This window comes from Saimiri boliviensis, chromosome 6 (assembly GCF_048565385.1).
Source record: "Saimiri boliviensis isolate mSaiBol1 chromosome 6, mSaiBol1.pri, whole genome shotgun sequence".
Taxonomy (NCBI): Eukaryota; Metazoa; Chordata; class Mammalia; order Primates; family Cebidae; genus Saimiri; species Saimiri boliviensis.
Genome location: NC_133454.1, coordinates 80,249,760 through 80,269,085, shown reverse-complemented (window position 1 = coordinate 80,269,085; position 19,326 = coordinate 80,249,760). Strand labels below are relative to the sequence as shown.

Sequence of the window (19,326 nt, the reverse complement as noted above, 5' to 3'; positions counted from 1 at the left end):
CATTCCCAGCTTTGTCATTTCGACAAAGTGTGGCATATTCAAGGAATGATGGTAATGATAACTATGACAATGGTGATTGCTGTTAACTATTTACTGCACTGATGACAATGATGATTACAAACTATTTACTGCACTGATGACAATGGTGATTACTGTTAACTATTTACTGCACTGATGACAATGGAAATTACCTTTAACTATTTACTGCACTCTGGCTTTATGCCAAGTGCTTTACTAATTGCTTTGTATTAAAAATCTCAGTTAATCCTCAGAGTAATCCCATTAGTTAGATATACAATTAACATCTCTGTTTTATAGATGAGGAAACTGAAGCTCCGAGAAATCATCACTTGCCTGAGGTTACAAAGCTGGTACATAGCAGAGCAGATGCTCTTGAGCTTTTAATAGACCACCCAACTGGAAGAACAGATCAGTGTGACCACAGAGAAGAGGACAGATTTAAGAGCCATTTTTGGAAGAGCCTGGTGACTGGCTGGGCATGGAGTGGACAGCAGAGTCAGGGTGAGAGACAGGGTGTGTGTGGAACCACTCACAGAGAGATCAGCAAAACCAGGATATAGATAAAGCACAGGGTTAGTGTCAAAAGGGGCTTGTTATGTTAATGTATCACAGAGCAATTTTATCTCTAAAATAACCATTCTTCTATACTCTTGAAGGGCCCAGGGTAAATTCCTTAAAGATTTCATAGATTGCTAAATTTGTACAGTAAACAACTCCCCTTTGCTGATGATATTTTGGAGTGAATTCTCCTCCCCCAATAAACTTGTGGTGGACCCCAGGGATCTAGGACTGAGTGATGGGGAGTAAGGAAGCTTGGGTTCCCTGGGTTGGGCTTGTCAGAGGGAACCATGGGAGTGGGGTTGACTTGGAAACCTTGCTGATCCCAAGAAGATATGCCCATCCCAAAGGATAGTAGTCATTTTCAAATATTGTTTACCGTGTGGGAAAAGTTGAATCTAATATACCTGCCTGTCCAAAACCATATTTTGACTAAATAGTTCCTCATATTACTGAGAGCTGAACACAATGACAAACAGTTTTGACCTGGTGGATATGTGAGAACGATGAGCCTCATTTTCACAAATCATCCCAGGAAGAAAGCACTTAGGATTTCAGGCAAGGGACAGATGCCAAGATCCATGAGCATTTGGGCCAGAAATCCCTAGGGTGGGTAGAGGCTGGGCTCAGCTCCAGTTTACAGCCATGACTGCAGATTCCTTTAGCCCATTCTAAACACTGGGTTCTCAGGAAATAACCATTTACAGAAAGGACTTGTGACTTCTAGGTAGGGACTGGTTAAGTCATAGTGAAACCGATGTAACTCAACAGGCACTTAAAGGCATCTACTGGCCGGGCGCGGTGGCTCAAGCCTGTAATCCCAGCACTTTGGGAGGCCGAGGCGGGTGGATCACGAGGTCGAGAGATCGAGACCAACCATGGTCAACATGGTGAAACCCCGTCTCTAATAAAAATACAAAAAATTAGCTGGGCATGGTGGTGCGTGCCTATAATCCCAGCTACTCAGGAGGCTGAGGCAGGAGAATTGCCTGAACCCAGGAGGCGGAGGTTGCGGTGAGCCGAGATCGCGCCATTGCACTCCAGCCTGGGTAACAAGAGCGAAACTCCGTCTCAAAAAAAAAAAAAAAAAAAAAAAAAAAAGGCATCTACTGTGTGCAGGCACTATTCTGACCCAAACATAGTCCTTCTTCCTGTGATTACAGTCATCTGCAGTATCTAAAACATATATCAATGTCCTCCCTATGAGTCATCCTGTCACAGAGGTGCAGTGGCAGCATAAAGGGAGAGAGAGGGCCAGGTGCAGTGGCTCACGCCTGTAATCCCAGCACTTTCGGAGGCTGAGGCAAGTGGATCATTTGAGGCCAGGAGTTAGAGACCAGCCTGGCCAACATGGTAAAACCTTTTCTCTACTAAAAATACCAACATTAGCCAGGCGTGGTGGTGCATGCTTATAATCCCAGTTACTTGGGAGACCGAGGCAGGAGAATTGCTTGAACCTGAGAAGCAGAGGTTGCAGTGAGCCAAGATCATGCCACTGCAATCCAGCCTGGGTTACGGAGAGAGATCCTGTCTCAAGAGAAAAAAAAAAAAAAGAGAAATCAACTTTATCCAGAGGGTGTAGAGGAGGGGAGAACACCAGCGAAAGTTTCACAGAGGAGAAGACATTTGAGCTTAGTCTTAAAGATGCTTAGGGAGAGACTTCCAGGTAGTTAGAGAAGATATTTAGGAAACTCAGTCTAGAGGTCAGGAGAAAACAGCAAACATTGTACATATTGTGTTTCCCCCATTTCCCACCCTACCTGCAACCCCTCTCCCACCACACACACACACACACACACACACACACACACACACACACACATTGAACTAAGGCCCTACCAGCCACTTACACTCTAGACAAGCAGCCTTGAACGGAGTGGCAGCGTGAAAGCCACTGTCCAGCCTAAGGGCAGGAAGGGCGTCACTCAGCAGAATGAAAGGAAAAGATTTCCATTGAAAGAAAGGTGGGGTTCATGGAAGGCTGGAAAGTACATCTTGACATGAAGTTAGAAGACCAAGGTGAGAGTCCCAGCACCAGTAACGTGAATTTGGGCAAGTCAATCAGCCTGAGCTTGGGTTTCTTATCTGTGAAATGGAATAATACCCCACTTAGGTGGCAGATAGTGCAGTCAGAAGAATGGGCACGTATCAGACTGCACAGGGTAAAATTTGAGCTCTGCTACACGCTAGTTATATGATCTTGGTTTGGTCCCAAGATCATATACATTCTCTCACTTGCTCTTTCCAATGATAAGAAAAGCTAAAAGTTAACTTATGTATGAGGCTCTGTTCTAGCATCTTACTTAAGGCTCACACATGACCCAAGAAGGCATTACTATTCTCTGTTTGACAGATATTAAATCACTTGGAATGCGATTCTCATGCCTCAGCCTAACCTTTCTGAGCCTTGGTTTCCTCATCTGTCAGACAATAGCAGTACTTTCTTGGATCATTTGTGTGCCTCACGTGAGATGTTAGACCACAGCCTGATAGATAAGTTAATTTTTAGCTCTTCTTATCATTGGAAAGATCAAATGAGAGAATGTATATGAAAGCCCTATAGGGGAGCTGAAATGAACCGAAATGCTGCATGTAAAAGGGTCAATGAAATGGCTTTCCTGGCTGTGCTGGGGAAAAGTTTTTGTCTGTAGAGACAAAATGACCCAAGGACAATGAGAGATTTGTTTACTATCACTTTTCTGCAAAACTCTAACGTGCATGAGTGTGTGATGACAGGCAATAGACATGTACCTGAGAAATTTACTAAAGCCATTTTATGAAGATGTAATGTTAACTTTACCATACTTTAAATTAGTTCACATTTAGGGCTCCTCTGACTCTGAAGTGTCTCAGTAATGTATAACAAGTTCTTCCTTGATGACATAAATAATTGCCTGGATTTTTTATGAGTCATATTTGGAGGTAGCTCAAGATTGCTCCCAAAATGTACCGATCAATTTATACTATATAACAATAGTAATCGCAGATATAATTTGTTGAGTGCCATATTCCAGAGAGTTGATTTACATTTCTTCATTAATTCTTACACCTCCACCATCAGATATGTATTACTATCCCCATTTTACAGTTGAGGAATCTGAAGTTCAGGAAGATTAAGTAATTTGCATGTCTTGGAGCTGGGACTTGAATCCAGGTTTTCCTGAGGCAAGTTCTTTTCCTCTATACTACGCTGTCCTCCTTCATGTATGCTTAGCATTAAGGAACCTCTGAGGCTGGCAGCTGTATATAAAAGAATTCAAAAGTCTGATACCAATATCTCATTTCCTATACCTATTTGTGTGTGTGTGTGTGTGTGTGTGTGTGTGTGTGTGTGTGTGTGTATTTCATGAAAGAATTACTTTCCCTGCCCTTGGCTGTAGCTATGTTTTCCTCCTCTTGCTCCAGTCATTTAGATAAATAGGAAACTGCACATGAGGCCAAGGTCACATGGAAGGGAGTGGATAATGTAATTTGCAAAAGGAGAAATGTTATGAATAGCTGGTATTTTTAGAGCGTTATCTTTCTTGTTCACAATGGGTTGTGGTTTCCAGCCTGACTAAATGTAAATTTTAAAAGGTCTGAAGAAAACTAAAAGATGGGAATCTGATGCCAAGAATGAGAAGATACAAGGCTCACTCATAAACCCTGTCTGAGAGTTCAGGGAGAGTGGCAGCTGTGATCTCTCAGAGTCCTGGCTGGAAAGCTCTGCTCACAGTGTTGCCTTGTTGGTGGACTCCTCCATGACGACATTGATCCCATTGTGAACCGGGACACAAATGTGGGCTGCAGGATTTCTAAGGAAAGCGTAGCCCATTTGGATACTTCCTTTAAACTTGTGATCCCATACCTCCAGTGATCTCCCAGCACCACCCAGTCATCCTACCATGATGTTCTAGTATGTTTTCCTTCTTTCTCACAGAACTCTTTACACCCCTCCTCTCTCCACAAACCTTCCTAGACCCCTCTACCTCTCACTCTCAGCAAATGACTTTGCCTTCCACTTCATAGAGAATACCTAAGCTACATTCCCATAGTAGCCCTCTCACTTTCCTTCAAGCCAGATCTCTAGCCTAACAACTTTATCATCCTGGTCCCTTTGTAACAAACAAGGAGAGAGTCTCTGTTTTTCCAAGGTCTGTCTTTACTTCCTTTTGCAAAGGCTGGGTTTCTTTGGGAATCCCTTTCTCTCATCCTCTCTACTGGACCATTTCTATCTACATTCAAATGTGCATCATCCCTTGACCTACTTCAGCTGTGCACTCCCTCCAACACACCCCTCTACTCTCCTTCCTACTCAAATTGCTGTGTCTGTGGCTTCACCTTTCCTACTTCCCTTCCTTTACTTCACATTCCAACCTGTGCTTGGCTCCCACCATTACATGGAGGCTCCTCTTGACCTCTATATTTTCAAGTCTAATAGTCACCTTGTCTGTGCGCTTTGGACTCAGGCTCTCACAAGTGAGTGGCGCCTTTAACTCTTCCCGCCTTGACACACTCTTGTCTCCTGGCTCCCAAGGCTCCACCCACTCCTGGGTTTCCTCCTACCTCTCTGGCTGCTACTTCTCAGCCATCTCTGAAGACGCCTTCTTTGCCAACTGAGCCAAGTGTGGAGTTCCTCGTAGCTTGGTCCTGGGTCCTCTTCTTGTCTTTCCTCGTATTACCTCCCTAAGCAATCTTGTCCATCCCCATGACTTTAAATACCATCTATATTCTGATGATACCAGATGAATACCTCCAGCCTAGAACTCTTCCCTGACTCACTTGGTGAATTCAACTGTCTACTTGACATCTATCTCCCTTTGGATACCTCACAGGGATGGCAAATGTCTCTTGTCCAAAAGTTAACTCCTGCAACACTGCCTCTTTTTAATTTCTCAAATAACTCAGTACATTTTGTGTCTCAGAGTCTTTATATAACCTGCATTCTCTTCCTGGGATAATCTCTCCTCTGGTTTGTTTGTTTGTTTGTTTTTTGTTTTTTTTTTTTTTTGAGACCGAGTTTCACTTTGTCACTCAGGCTGGAGGGCAGTGGCGCGATCTTGACTCACTGCAAGCTCTGCCTCCCAGGTTCAAGCAATTCTCCTGCCTCAGCCTCTCAAGTAGCTGGGATTACAGGTGTCTACCACCACACCCAGCTAATTTTTGTATTTTTAGTAGAGACGGTATTTCACCATGTTGGCCAGGATGGTCTCGAACTCCTGACCTCAAGTGATCCCCTTGGCCTCCCAAAGTGCTGGGATTACAGGCGTGGCCACTCACTCAGTCCTCTCCTCTGCTATTAATACATCTGACTTCTCGTCGTTCAGGACTGTGTTTCAACTTCAGCACCTCAGAGAGGCCTTTTGTAAACACATTCTCTCCATGTTATTTTCTGTCATTGTACAGAATTTCTTATATAAAAGTTAAAAATTGTGATTCATCACATATTTTTTCTTTCCTTTTTTGGGGATTTTCCTTCTGCTAAGTTCCATGTTGGTAAAAAGCATTTCTTTATTTTCTAATGTGCCTCCCACACATTACAATGTGCCCATGGCTTAGTCATGCTCAGTGGATATTTGAAAAAATGAGTGGGGGTCTTCAGATGAAAGATGGATGGCAGGGATGGAAGGACCTTAAATGTGCTGCTCTGCCCCCTTTCCTCCTCTCGGTGCTGTAGCGCACCCATCACAGCACCTCCCGGAACAAGAATAAATGCCACTTCGGGAGCACGAGGAGAAGGGGAACTGGTGTCGTATTTAATGGGCTGGAGAAAATTCATGGACTAGGAAGGACCTTTATAAAATCTTGTCTCAGGGTAGAAGGATTGGAGAAAAATCTGAAAGCTACTGAAAGAACCTGAGTTTCTGCACTCCTAATCAGGAATCGGGCCAAAAACGTGGTTTTGTTTTTAGGCCTCTGCCTTCTTTTGAAATGATGCCCTGTGCTTTCCTCTTCTCACTAGTGGAAAGACAAATGGGGACCCAGATTGTGAAGCCTCTGCTCCTGCGCTGACCCTGAGCTGCCTGGAGGAGCTTAGTCAGGAGACCAAGGCCAGGATGAAGGAAGAAGCCTTCAGCAAGGGGTGAGTCAGACCTCGGCCACGCTGAGGGCACCTGGCAGGTCTCAGAAGATGCCTTCCCATGGGTCTTTCCTGTTTCTCAGAGGCCGTAGGGAACCAGCCAGTGGCCACAGGACCGCCTTGCTACAGGAAGGAACTGCATAGGAAAGAGCAAGACTGTTCCACAGGAAGGACAGGAGGAAGCAGGGTCAGCGGGTGTGGTTAGATAGACTGCCCTCTTTTTAGGCAGAGAGCCACCAGAATGCCACTGCTCAGAAAAGTCTGGAAATCAGGGGCCCTGGGTGGGTCCCTCTTGGCGGTGCCTGAGGCTTCCTGACACGTGCTCAGAGCAGTCCTGCTGCTGCCAACAGTGCCCAGGAGCAGCTGCAGCTCTGCTTCCTAGAACTGCTTTGGTCACCCCTTCCTCCTACACACAGAATCTCTTCAACTTCCAACTCTCCCCTCCTCTGCAACACCTATGGCCAGTTGTCAGCACTGGAGAGAACAATCAAGTCCTGAGCAGGGCCCAAGCCTCAAAGCAGAGAATCCCCTCTGACCATGTACGGCAGCCTGAGTGTCTACTGTCCCCATAGCTCATGAGGGAGAAATAGCTTCCCACTGACACAGAACCCATGGGCTTCAGCGGCGGGTTTGCCCGACCAAACTGCTAGCGGTAGACACTCAGCATAGGATAAGTGAACAGAGTATGTTTGGGGTAATTTTGATCCTAGGGGAGAAAAACCACAAGGGTTTCTCTTGGAAAGCCTGCCTTTTTCACCCACAACTGTGCTCTGTCCTTGGAATGCATGGACATCAACTCCTTCATTGGTTTTGTAAACTTTTACCGACTACCTCGCTAGGTCAAGCCATGTGCCTGGCACTTCCAAAAAACATTCCAGTGCCCTGTGAGATGAGTGTCCCCTCCCTCTTTCACAGATGAGCGGCTGAAGCTCCGTGGTCACATGGAGAACAAATACGATCTTAGGCCTATGGAATGTTCTGTGGGATAAGAACCCAGTCAGGAGATCCTGCACTACATTTTTTCCGTGTCAGTTTTGTCACACTGTCACATAAACAGGAAGGATGACTGAGGAGTGAGGGAAATGGTGCTGGCATGAGCTGCCTTGGGATTCAGTGGAGCTTCCCAGCTTTTTCCTGTTTTGTGGAACCACAGGAAGTGCACAATTATTGGAGGTGCTGCTCAAGTCCTCTCCCCTAGGAACGCAGGAAAGGATGCACTGTATCTGGCCTTTCCAGACTCAACTGTTCCTTTTTGTCCCCCAGATTCCAAGAAGGTCTCAAGAAGACCAAAGAACTTCAAGACCTGAAGGAGGAGGAGGAAGAACAGAAGGGTGAGAGTCCTGAGGAACCTGAAGAGGTAGAAGAAACTGAGGAAGAGGAAAAGGGCCCAAGAAGCAGGTGGGAAGCTTGTGTCTGGAGTCCTTGCCATTGCTGGAATGGGTTACAATTCACCTAATTTGAATGCACAAAATCCCTGGAAATGCCAGTCCAGGGCAGCAGTGAATCTGGGGCCCCAGTGAGTAGTCAAAGAAATCAAGAGGGCACTCAAGTTGGGAGGGAGGTAGAGGAAATCCCAAAGAGCCAAGACCGCTGGCAATCAGAAGTTTGCAAGAGCTTGAGAGGTCGGGGCAGTCATGGGGAGGGAGGATGGCAATCAAGAGCTCCTGGAGCTAGGGATGGGCGAAGGGCCCTGAGTGGAGTCCCTCCCAGCCCAGCCATGGTTAGCTTATTTCCCAGATGAAATGATGGGTAGCCATCCCCATGAGAGGGCAAAGACCAAGGGAGCTGACTTGAAGCCTTGGAGTGGGTTTCTTACAAGAACAGGGACTGGGAGGACATGCAGAGCAGAGGGCAAACTCAGCTCAGTGGCAAGGTGAGTCTCCAACAGGTGCCTACCGTGCTGACCCATCAAGCTTGGTCATCTAGAGAGTGTCTTCACTTTAGGCTGGAAATATTTGGGGTTTTCTTTTAAAATACTTTCTATTTCAAAGGTACTTTCCCCTAAGTTGGAGGAGGAAAATATAACATGTAGATAAAGAGAATAGAGACCTATATCTTGTCCCACTTGTGGTTTCTGCCTGGCCTTTCGGATGCAGAATCGTAGAAATGATCTCGTTTAGTTTCAGGGCACTTCATGCAATGAAGTATTATGGGAATGAGGTCTCTGCCCCACTAGGCCTGAATATCCTCCAGAAGTACATGCTTAGGGATAGGATTAACTAGCACCCATAGAAGAGGAGCACTCTACCGCATAGATATAATGATCATGCCAACATTCTGGATTTTCAGGACAGCCCAATTTCATATGTTTAGTTATGTTGTCTCTACTAGTATATTTAAACCACAAGTCTTGGATTTTGATTTTTTAAAATGTAGTTATAGTCACCTTGGAAAACCTTCACCAAAATCCTTGTTTTTAGACCCCTGGGATATCTTGGGGTCCAGGGCAGCTCCAGACAAAATATCTAATCAGCTGCTGAAATATTATCTAATCAGTGTCTGTATCTGTGCGTCGTTGCCGGAAAACTCTGGAAACCACATAATTGCAACAAACAGGTAATGCAGTGAAGACTAGAATCAAAATAGATAGGCACATAGGAGCTACCAATACAGCCCAGTTAGCGGAGGATTCAACTAAAGTGAGAGGTCTCAGCCCATGCTGGTCAACCCCATTGTTCGAGGGAAGAGCTGTTAGGAGAACTGGAGAAATGCTTCTCCACTGAGAACAAGCCTGTGCTAGTACCCACCGCCTCCCCAATGCAAGAACCTCCAAATTGAACAATGAAAGCACAGTCCCTACTCCAGACAACCAGATCCTGCTCTTCTTAGGCCTCACCGCCTTCCTGAGGCTTCTCTGCTCATATTTCTCAGGCCACCACATTGCCTTCCTCCCCTTTAATGCAGTCAAGCAAAGCCCTGGACAAAAAGCACTTCCTCTGGCACCCCTGAATACAGCTAGACAGGCTAGAACTTCTAACACTTCCAAACACTGAGAAAGAACAAAAGATAAATAAACAGAGAGAGAGAGTACATGGAATATAAACAGTCTGGTTTGCAAAGCAAGGGCCTCGATGCTTTAGCTAGCTAATTCGATCTCAGGCAATTGCCAGCTCCCTCCCATTGCATGAAACCCAGGGGAAGTAAGGCTTAGCTTGGTCCCTTTCTGTCCAGCTCCTGGTCATCACCGCATGGCAATGGTACCTGTAACATTTATCATGCACCAGCTCTCAAGCATGATTCTCGCCTGAAATATTGGTACCTCACGAACAAGCAAGGTTTGAAGTTATTAAAAGTTCCATGTCCTACTTAGTGCATTTTTAAAACATTGGGTTCAACCCAGCTGCTGACCACTTAAGAGATTCAACATCACACATTAAAGCCTTTTTGTCTGAGTCACTTATCTGTTATATATAACAATTTATGTTACAAATATTGCTCTCTTGAGGATCAGTTTAAATAAACTTTGGGTGAACCCCAATATCTTAATCATATTAAAACAGAGAACACAATCTTCTGACATTGAATAAGTGAGACTCATAAGGGGTAAGCTAAAACTTTTGTCTTTTCTCCCAACGCCTGTTAAAACCTGCTCTGTGGGGTTAAGATGACATTTAGGTTCCACTTTTTCAATAACTCTCAGGAAACAGAAGTTTACTTACAACAACCAACAATTGACTTCCAAAGCTATTCTATTTCTAATCTATTTCTAACCTCTTTTATAGGCTAGGCACCGGTCACCAGCTAAGGTCACACAGCCAGACCTTGGCCTCCTCCTTTGGAGCTGCACTTAAGAGTGGGGTTAGAGTAGGGAGAAGCCACGCTAGCAGCTTGTCTTAGAGGACAGAAATACAGCCCCAAAGGCTCCATTTTAGCATTCAACTCTATCTAAATAGAATCTAAAGAATCTTAAAAGGGCTGAAAGAAAATAAGCGTCCACTTCTAAACCCTCCCTTCCCAACAGTTGTGAAAATAGCCAATGATTTTCAAGTCAGCGAATGTGCTCACTTTTGTGCTTTCCTTAATTGTGACTGAAATGATCTGATGGGATTCCCACATGGAAGATAAACCTGTCAATGTTCCCTGTGGCCTTGGCATCCAAGGAAGGCACTCTGAGCATCTGGACCCTTTCTAAGGAGGGCATTTATTGAGTTTTTCAATCCATTGTAAGTCACACATTTTCTACTGGTTCTAAATTTGAGCTCTCTGCTTTTCAGCCAATGGTTTGGTCGTTGCAGCGTGTGTGTGAGTCTCGGGATCTTCCGAAACCACTTCTATCACCTTCCTCACTTCCTTGGTTCAGGAATCCTCAGTATTCTCATTTTTCATATTTTTAAAATTAGATCAGAGATTAAGAGCAGTAGAAAATCCTAGCTTATGAAGGGGTTCAGGGCTTCTTCAGAGAGCTCCAGAATGGACTTGCCAAAGGAGGCCATCTGCCCAATGTCTTTTCACTATACCACAGAGAGAGAGATGACAAATTGAAAGACAGTTGGGAAGGAAGCAAAAACAAAAAGGGGCAAAAATGGAGAGGAAGAGAGAGATGAAAGAAAGAAGAAAGGAGTGTGGAGAGGGTGAAAAAAGAAAAAGGAAGAGGGAGAAATTAGAGAATAAATATTAATGGGGTTGAGATAACATCACCAACAAACCACCCAGAGATTGCTAGAGGCTGCTAGTCTTCTGCTTGCTCTTGGATGGTTTGAAGTGAGCTCCTGAGGTTGATCTAGTCCCTTGTCATTTATCACAGGATATCAAACTTCTTAGAGTTGAGCATAGTCCTTCCTCTCTGGACACAGTTAGATGTGGAACTGAGAACAATGAATTATGCATCTGAGGCACGGGACAGGTTAGAGCTTGGAACTGATCACTAATGCAGTTAAGAGCTAAAAAGATGCACAGTCCCATGATGGTCCGGATGTGTGAGAGTATGGATCAGCCAATCCTGTACCCACGGGCTTGGGAGAGTGCAGATATCAGTAATCACCCTGTGAATAGATGAGAGCATGTGTGGATGGATGATCAAACAAGTAAGTAGAATGATCTAGTTAAGTAGCTTTCAACATCAAGGCTGTGGACTGGTGGAATCAAAATCGCCTGGAAAAATTTAGCCAATGTTTCCTAGACTGTAACTTTGTATATTCTCATTCAATGTGCTTGGGGTATTTTGAACAATTGCTGCCAACCCAATCTAGGCACAGCTGAGTTTGAGAATTAGTGCTCAAGACAGCATGGAAGCTATCCCCAGAGAGCTACGGATCTGTGTATCATATGTGTGCCCAGTATACTAAAGCCTCTGCCTATTTTTTTCATTGACAGCAAACTTGAAGAATTGGTCCATTTCTTACAAGTCATGTATCCTAAACTGTGTCAGCACTGGCAAGTGATATGGATGATGGCTGCAGTGATGCTGGTCTTGACTGTTGTGCTAGGGCTCTACAATTCCTATAACTCTTGTGCAGAGCAGGCTGATGGGCCCCTTGGACGATCCACTTGCTCGGCAGGCCAGAGGGACTCCTGGTGGAGCTCAGGACTCCAGCATGAGCAGCCTACAGAGCAGTAGGAAACTTCACACCTAGCCAGTGCCCTGCTCTGAGACACTCAGACTACCACCCTTTACCCAAGTATAACGTCAGGCCCAGGTCTGGACATGCTGCCACCCATCCCATCAGGTCGTGAGGAAGGGTTCCTTTAACACTCGGCACTTCTGCGGGAGCTATTCATACACAGTGACTTGATATTCTTGGAGGATCAACGAAACTGCCCTGGGAAAGCATCCAGTGGATGAAGATATCACCTTCACCAAGGAACTCTATTGGAAGGGAAGGTCTCCTGCCACTAGCTCAGATGGCTGGGGTGAACTAAAACACCTTCACTGGTGGTTGGGGGTAGGGAGTGGGGCACAGGTAAGGAGGAGGCAGGGGGCAGTAAAAAGCTTACTCTCTTTTTTCCTCCCTGTAATCCGTTATCAGGGAGGATTTGCTTAATGACTAATACCCTAAGGATCAGATCTGGAATTTGGAGTTGCAAAGTGACTATTATTCCCATTTCCCATCTCATTTTCAATAACTTCAGCCTCCCATCCTCTCCTTTGGAATGACAGTTTCTTTTTACAGAAGTAGTAAAGGCTTCTTAGAAAAAAAAAAGTATAGGCTGAATTTAGCTCAGTGCTTGAAATGGGAAGATATGAATTATTATATATGCATCTGTCCACACACACTGTTGTGTATACACATACACACAACATGCATGTGCACAGAGCCAACAACCCTTCAAAAGTGTGCTCTGGGTGTGTGCCTCTGGATAAATAAGATGCATGCCAACCCAACCCACAGATTTTCACTAGGTGTGAGGCAGTCACCAGGCACCTGCTCAGTGAGCTGTCCACATGGATTGAAAATGTTTGAAAAACACTGAAAACTCATGGCTTCAATGGCAGACTTACTAGTCTCCATTTCAAATGCTGACTCTGAGCTGCTGTACAGCACCATCTATTCCCTGTTATCTCTTTGAAAACAGTAAACCCACCTCACAGGTGAATGAGGAGAGAAGATGTGCTTTCTGCTTCAGTTTCTTACTCTGTGTGTGACCACATGCAAGGGTAAACTTGCACCTTAGTGCTACTGTTCAAACAGGATTTCCAACCCAAGTATAATTGGGGATGTTTCAGAGCAACACCAGTTATTTAGCACAAAACCGAAGGAGCACTTCCCCTCTCCATTTTGACTTCTCTCCCCACTTTTGTAGCCACTGCCTTCATTCAGCCCTCATCAGATTTGTAGGGGTGTTGATTTCCATGTGGGTTTTCTTGTCATTGTTTTGCAATTTTGTTTTGTTATTGATATTGTTTGCTTTCATTGCTAAAACGCATATACAACTTACTATGAGCCAAGCACTGTTCTCAGTATTATATAGGTGTTACTTCATTTACATCCTGAAGAAAAAGAAAAAAATATATGAAGTGGATACTACCCTTCCCATTTTCAAATAAGGAAGCTGAAGCACAAAAAGAACAAATAACTTGACAAGCACACCCAGCTAGTAAATCATGGGGCTGGAACTCAACCCCAGGGTAGACTGACCCCAGAGCTGTGCTGTCCTTGACTCTTCTGATGGTCTCCTAGCTGGAAGCCTCACACTCCAGTCTCACTTCCCCAAGTGGCCCATCAGCTACTCCATCTCTGGCTCCCAAACTAAACAGTTTCTCTCATAGCTCTGGGCCTTCACTCACTGGTTTTTCTCCAGCCGTTCTTCCTTTTTGTTTAGGTCACTCTTCTTGACCAAATACAAAAATTATCCCCTTACCAGCTTTGATGACCTTCCTTCCATATTCCTCACCAGACACAGCATAATAGGTCACACCCTCCTCTGTGTTTTCTGGCACTTTTTAAACATTTTTATTATTGATCTTTACCTATAGTATATCACAGCCTATTTGTGTATCTGTCTCTGCTAGCATTTTTCCTCAAAGACAAGAACCATGTCTTACCCATCTCTTGGGTAAGTGCCTAGCGTGGTGGCTGACACTTGGGAGGGTGTCATTAAATGGTGGTTAAAAGAACAAGCAAATATTCAAGGTGGTGGAGAGCAGCCTGGGGACAGCTGACATACTACATACTTCCCAGTACCAGCACCATCACCACCATTGCAATGCAAAAAGCAACATCTTTCTTAACCTCAGCTTATTCTGTTTCTCAGTCTACTCTGTGAGAGAGCGGGAATGAGACCAGACTAGCAACACCATTTCCAAGCTCAAGGACTAGGCTCTATGCAGTCACTCCTTCAGAGAGCCCTCACTCACCTCAAGCATGCCCCACTTTAAAACAGCATGTTTATTGAAGGGGGCATCCTTTACAGTAGCTAGAAAATGACTGAGAGAGGCCCAAGTCAGGGTTGATCAAGGATGTGCCATTAAGGTAAAGAGTTACAGAGCAGGGCAGAGAGACTTTGGAGCCATGAGTGGATGGTTTGCCCAGCCTCTTCCAGGGGTTCAGGATAAAACTGAAGGAGCTTTAGCTACATGAGGCCCTCAGAGCCAAAGACAGGATACAAATGGAGTTCCGGAGAGTGGCCGTGGAAGCAGGACTCCAGGTGGGGAATGTTCGATCTCGGCCTCCCTTAAGGAAGGGCCAGGCTCAGCTGACCCACTGTTCACTTGGTCACAAGTTTCCTGCCTTCATTTCTGGATGAGTCAAAGGCCACAAGAGCAGGTGTAGAGAGCTCCTGCACCTCCAGCTGCCCCACAGAAAGGCCTGCAAGAGTACTACCAGGCACAGGCTCTCTCCCACCATACTCCATTTGTAAGCAAGGGAGGCCAAGGAAAAGGACGTCTTCAAAAGGGAGCATAAGAGTAGCCACATGTACAAGGGCATGGCTGAAAAAGTACTCACAGGTCTAACTTTTCTGGAAAGCAAAGACCAGCCTGGAGCAGTGGGAGTTGCTGCCCAACTGGTAGTGAACTGGAGAGAACAGACCCTGGATTTCCAATGACGATGTGAATCTGAAAGAAAAGTCCCCCAAATGCCTCTGAAGTCTCACGTCTCTGCTTAGCCCTAGGAGTCTGGCTCCCTGCCTTCAGTTGCAGAGTGATGGATGTGTTTGTGTCATTGTTGATGTCACCTCCTAAAAAGACCTTCACTTTCCGGCTACCACAAAGCCATATGTGTTGCTCCCATGTACAGCCTGATAGGTTAAATGGAAAGGGAGTGCTGGATTTGTGTATCACTGGCTGTCAGTTCCTCATGTTGTTAAGCCTCACACAGGTGTGCTAGCATTGAACTGTAGAGTGTCACATACCTGAGTTTGAAAATAAAAGCACATTTCCAAACCTCTGGCAGCAGCCAAATGCCTCTTCATTTTATGGAGTTGAGTTACGATCTTTGGAATTTGATGCTTTTGGATATATTAGAGCATCCCAGAACCAAGCCGGAGGTCCCCAACCCTTGGTCGTTGTACTACGGGGTACCTCACGGGGGCTGGATCAGTTCCTCCTCCTCTTCCCCTTCCCCATTCCCAATCCTAGTTTCCTGTATCTTCCCGGTCTATGAGTTCTTTAATGAACACATTTTGCTGTGATTGAGTCTGCTGGGTTTCTACCAACCCAATTTCCACAGCTCAACAATTTTTGGGTATTTCTTACAGTTAGCTGCAGGGGAATTGCACTTTCCAAGTCTTGTTCCCTAAAAATAAACTCTCCTGCCCAATACTTCATACCCTTTTTATTCCCTTCTCTGCCAACCAAAGCCAGAGGATTCAAATGAGAACACTGAGACCCAAGAAAATGGCAGAACCACTAGATGGACGCTGGGTCTTTGAATGGGCACTCCCAATATTGAACTGTGACATGAATAAGAATATTTTAGTGTGTTAAGCCACATAGATTGTAGAATGTTTATAGCTGTTAGCCTACCCCCCACTAATGCATACATTTGAACTAGAAATTGGGTACTTTAATAGCAAAATTTCAAAATATAAGGTTCTGGCGTACCAGTTACATGGCAAGAAACAAAATTGCTAGAAAGATGGTCACACATGTCATGAGTAAAATGTGTGTTTGGAAAAGTCTTACCTGTGATAACTTGGAAAGCATCTCATGGTTAGCCTATAGTTTTAGAAGTAGTGAAAAGAATCGGTGTTGGAGTATGCAAACTTCTCTTGGCTACCTTTGGCAAGTTATTGCAGGAGAAAGAATTGGCTACGGGGGAGCAGAAATGAAAAAGAATATCGAGTATTCAGAAATGTGAAAGACAGAAGGGTGAGAAAACCTGACCACTTCTAAATCCCAGACAGACTAAAAAGAGCTTTGAGTGGGAACCAATACAATTTCTCAATTGAACAGGTCCACTCAGCCTTATGGCAAAGACAAGGTTAAGGATGTGGCCCTTTCCTTTGAATTAAAATGAACTTAGTGTGTTGACCACTAAATTAGAGGGGTATGGTGTTGAGAAACAAGAAATAATTCTTGAGAATTATGACTGGAAAAGGAGTTGGGGTATGATTTTTGGCACATGGAATTTACAAAGAAACACAAGCCAGGACTAAAAACCCCTTTGGTTGTTCAAGCGAGGAAACAGCTTTTGGAAGGAAAGAAAATGTGTCAAAGAGATACCTGCACCTTCATGTTTATTGCAGCACTGTTCACAGTCGCCAAGATACGGTATTAACGTGTCCAACAAAAGATGAGTGATAGAGAAAGCATGATGTACATACACAATGGAATAGTATTCAGCCATAAAAAACGAAATCCTGTCGTTCGCAGCACCATAGGTTGAACTGGAGGCCATTAGTGAAGTAAAATAAGTCATGAACAGAACATTAGCACCACATGTTCTAATTCGTGGAAGCTAACAAAAGATCTCATGGAAGTAAAAAACAGAATAGAGGATACTAGTGTCTGGAAAGGGAAGAGAGAAGGGAAAGAGTGAGATTTGTTAAAGGATGTATTGTTAGGAGGAACAAGTTGTAGTGTTTTATGGCACGTAGAATGACTATAGAAAACAACAACATATATTTTCAAATAGCTGGAAGAGAAGATACTGAACACTCCCAAAATAAAGAATAAATGTTTGAGATGACAGATATGCTAATTACCCTATCTGATCACTACACCTTGTATGTATGGAAACATCATAATGGACATGTATAGAATTACACGTTGATTAAAAAAAAAATTTTTAAAAAATAAGAAAATTTTGGGATCTTAGCTTTCACCTGCAGGAAGCAGACTGCAAAAGCTGTGCTATATCCAAGGAGGACATACTCCCTAATATCCACTTCAAAGGTGGACAAGGAAGATTATATACAAATCAGTCTCCCAGAGGGATGCAAAGGGCCACAGAAAACAGGGGATGTGAGCGTTTCTCCCAGAAAGCAGATCAGAATCAAATCAAGGTTGAGTGACTGTGGAAGGCAGAATTTCTAGAACAGCCCTCCAAAGATGTCCCTCCCCAATCCCTGGAGCCTTTGAATAGGAGCTATCACTCTTGTTATGTTGCATTAGATGGTATGGTTAACCTTAAGATAGGGAGGTTATCCAGGTAGACCCATGAGCCCCTAAAAGCAGAGAGCTCTGCTTGAGCCCAGGAGGTAGATGCTGCAGTGAGCCACGGTGGGGGCACTCCAGCCAACAGAGCAAGACCCTGCCTCTTAAAAAAGCAGAGAGCTTTCTTTGGCCAACTGTAGAAGTGAAGGAGAGACTAGAAGTATGAGAAGGACTCAATTTGTCATTGCTTCTTTGAAAATGGAGGGCTTCTAGGAGAAGAGAATGGACCCTGGCTGACAGCCTGCAGGGAAACAGGGATCTCATTCCCACAGCCTCAAACAGATGAATTCTGCCAACAACCTGAATGCACCTGGAAGTGGATTCTTCCCCAAGAGCCTCCGGGTAAGAGCTCAGCCCAGCCAGCACCTTGATGGCAGTTTCATGAGACTCAGGGCAGAGGACCCAACTGAGCCCACTCAGACCTCTGACATATAGAAGCTGTGAAATGATAAATGATTACTGTTTTAAGCCACTATGTCTATGGTAATTTGCTGGACAGCAATAGAAAGCTGGTACAGCAGCCTTTCTAAGGTCTCTTTGTTGGTATTCCAGAAATTCTATGGCTGGTGATCGCTGTGACTCTCATTCTCCCCCTTTACACAAAGCCTTGCCTTTCATGATTCATTTTTCCCCTTCCTGTCTTCCTTCATTCTTTTTGTAATCATTGAACAAATGCTAGAAAACTAGCTCTCTTTCGGCCATGGTGTTAGGCTTTAAGAATAATGATGACGAGGCTGGGACTCTGCCTGTCTGTCTTCCTGGTACCGTGATGATTGAGTCGTGAATGTTTCTGAGGAACGACGGCTTGTCTCACCCGAGTAATGAGGTCCGTACTGGAGATGTGTAAAGGCTGTTTCCCTGGTCTCTTAGAAGTTCCCTGCGTTTGTTCAGAGCAGATTCTCTTTTTATTATTGATATTTTCCACACAGATATCTAACTTTATGACCGGTACCACTTACGTAAAAAAAAAATTTGTTATCCATATATTTTTCCTATAAAAGACATTCATTTTAGAAAAGTCTCATAAACCTTTGCTCAAGACGTTGCTCACAAGGCAGAACTCCATAATGACCATGAAGCACACACCCCTGAATATCCAGCTGGAAAAACATAGAGTGCACGCAGCTGAGGAAAAACGGATAAACCTCACATTCATCGAACGAGAAAGGTGGAGTGTGAATTGAATTCTGGCCTACCAGAATATTAAATAAGTTATTCAGAGAAAGTTATTTTATAAAGGACTCCTGCAGTGATTACTATCGTAAAGTTAAAAATCCTTGTGTAAAGTGTAAGATGTTTAATTTTGTTAATTGCCCTCCTAGGTGTGTTATGTAAATGCGAATGTTTATATGTGCCTAGTTTCTTTGAAAGAAAAATCACCTGTAGTGGTGTAGAGATTTCAAATGCATAAAGGAGACTCAAAGGAAGGCATGAAGGTTCTAGACTCTGTGTTTAAATGGACATTTACTTTCATGAGCTTCAGCTTCATACCCTGCAGATCACAAGGCCAAGCAGCCGGGAGGAAAAATCGCTGATTGCGGGAGGAAAAGGGGCACAACCAATGCTCAGTCTCCTTTAGGGACAGAGACATTTCTAGGTGTGCATAAATGATGGACTCCACAGGCAATAACAGTGAATGGTGTGAGAACTGAGC

The 19,326-nt window shown here is 44.4% G+C and overlaps 1 protein-coding gene across 6 annotated transcripts in view; it reads left to right on the top strand.

Moving 5' to 3' along the window:
• IRAG1 (inositol 1,4,5-triphosphate receptor associated 1) overlaps positions 1-15,462 on the top strand; it is a 129,269-nt gene extending 113,807 nt beyond the window's left edge. For all 6 annotated transcript variants that reach the window (XM_010343350.3, XM_010343292.3, XM_074401089.1 and 3 more), the window contains 3 exons: positions 6,521-6,640; positions 7,901-8,035; positions 11,951-15,462. In XM_010343350.3, coding sequence (XP_010341652.3) covers positions 6,521-6,640; positions 7,901-8,035; positions 11,951-12,194 — 499 coding nt within the window. In that variant the 3' untranslated portion in view covers positions 12,195-15,462. The remainder of the gene's footprint in view (positions 1-6,520; positions 6,641-7,900; positions 8,036-11,950) is intronic.
• Positions 15,463-19,326: the final 3,864 nt, after the last annotated feature.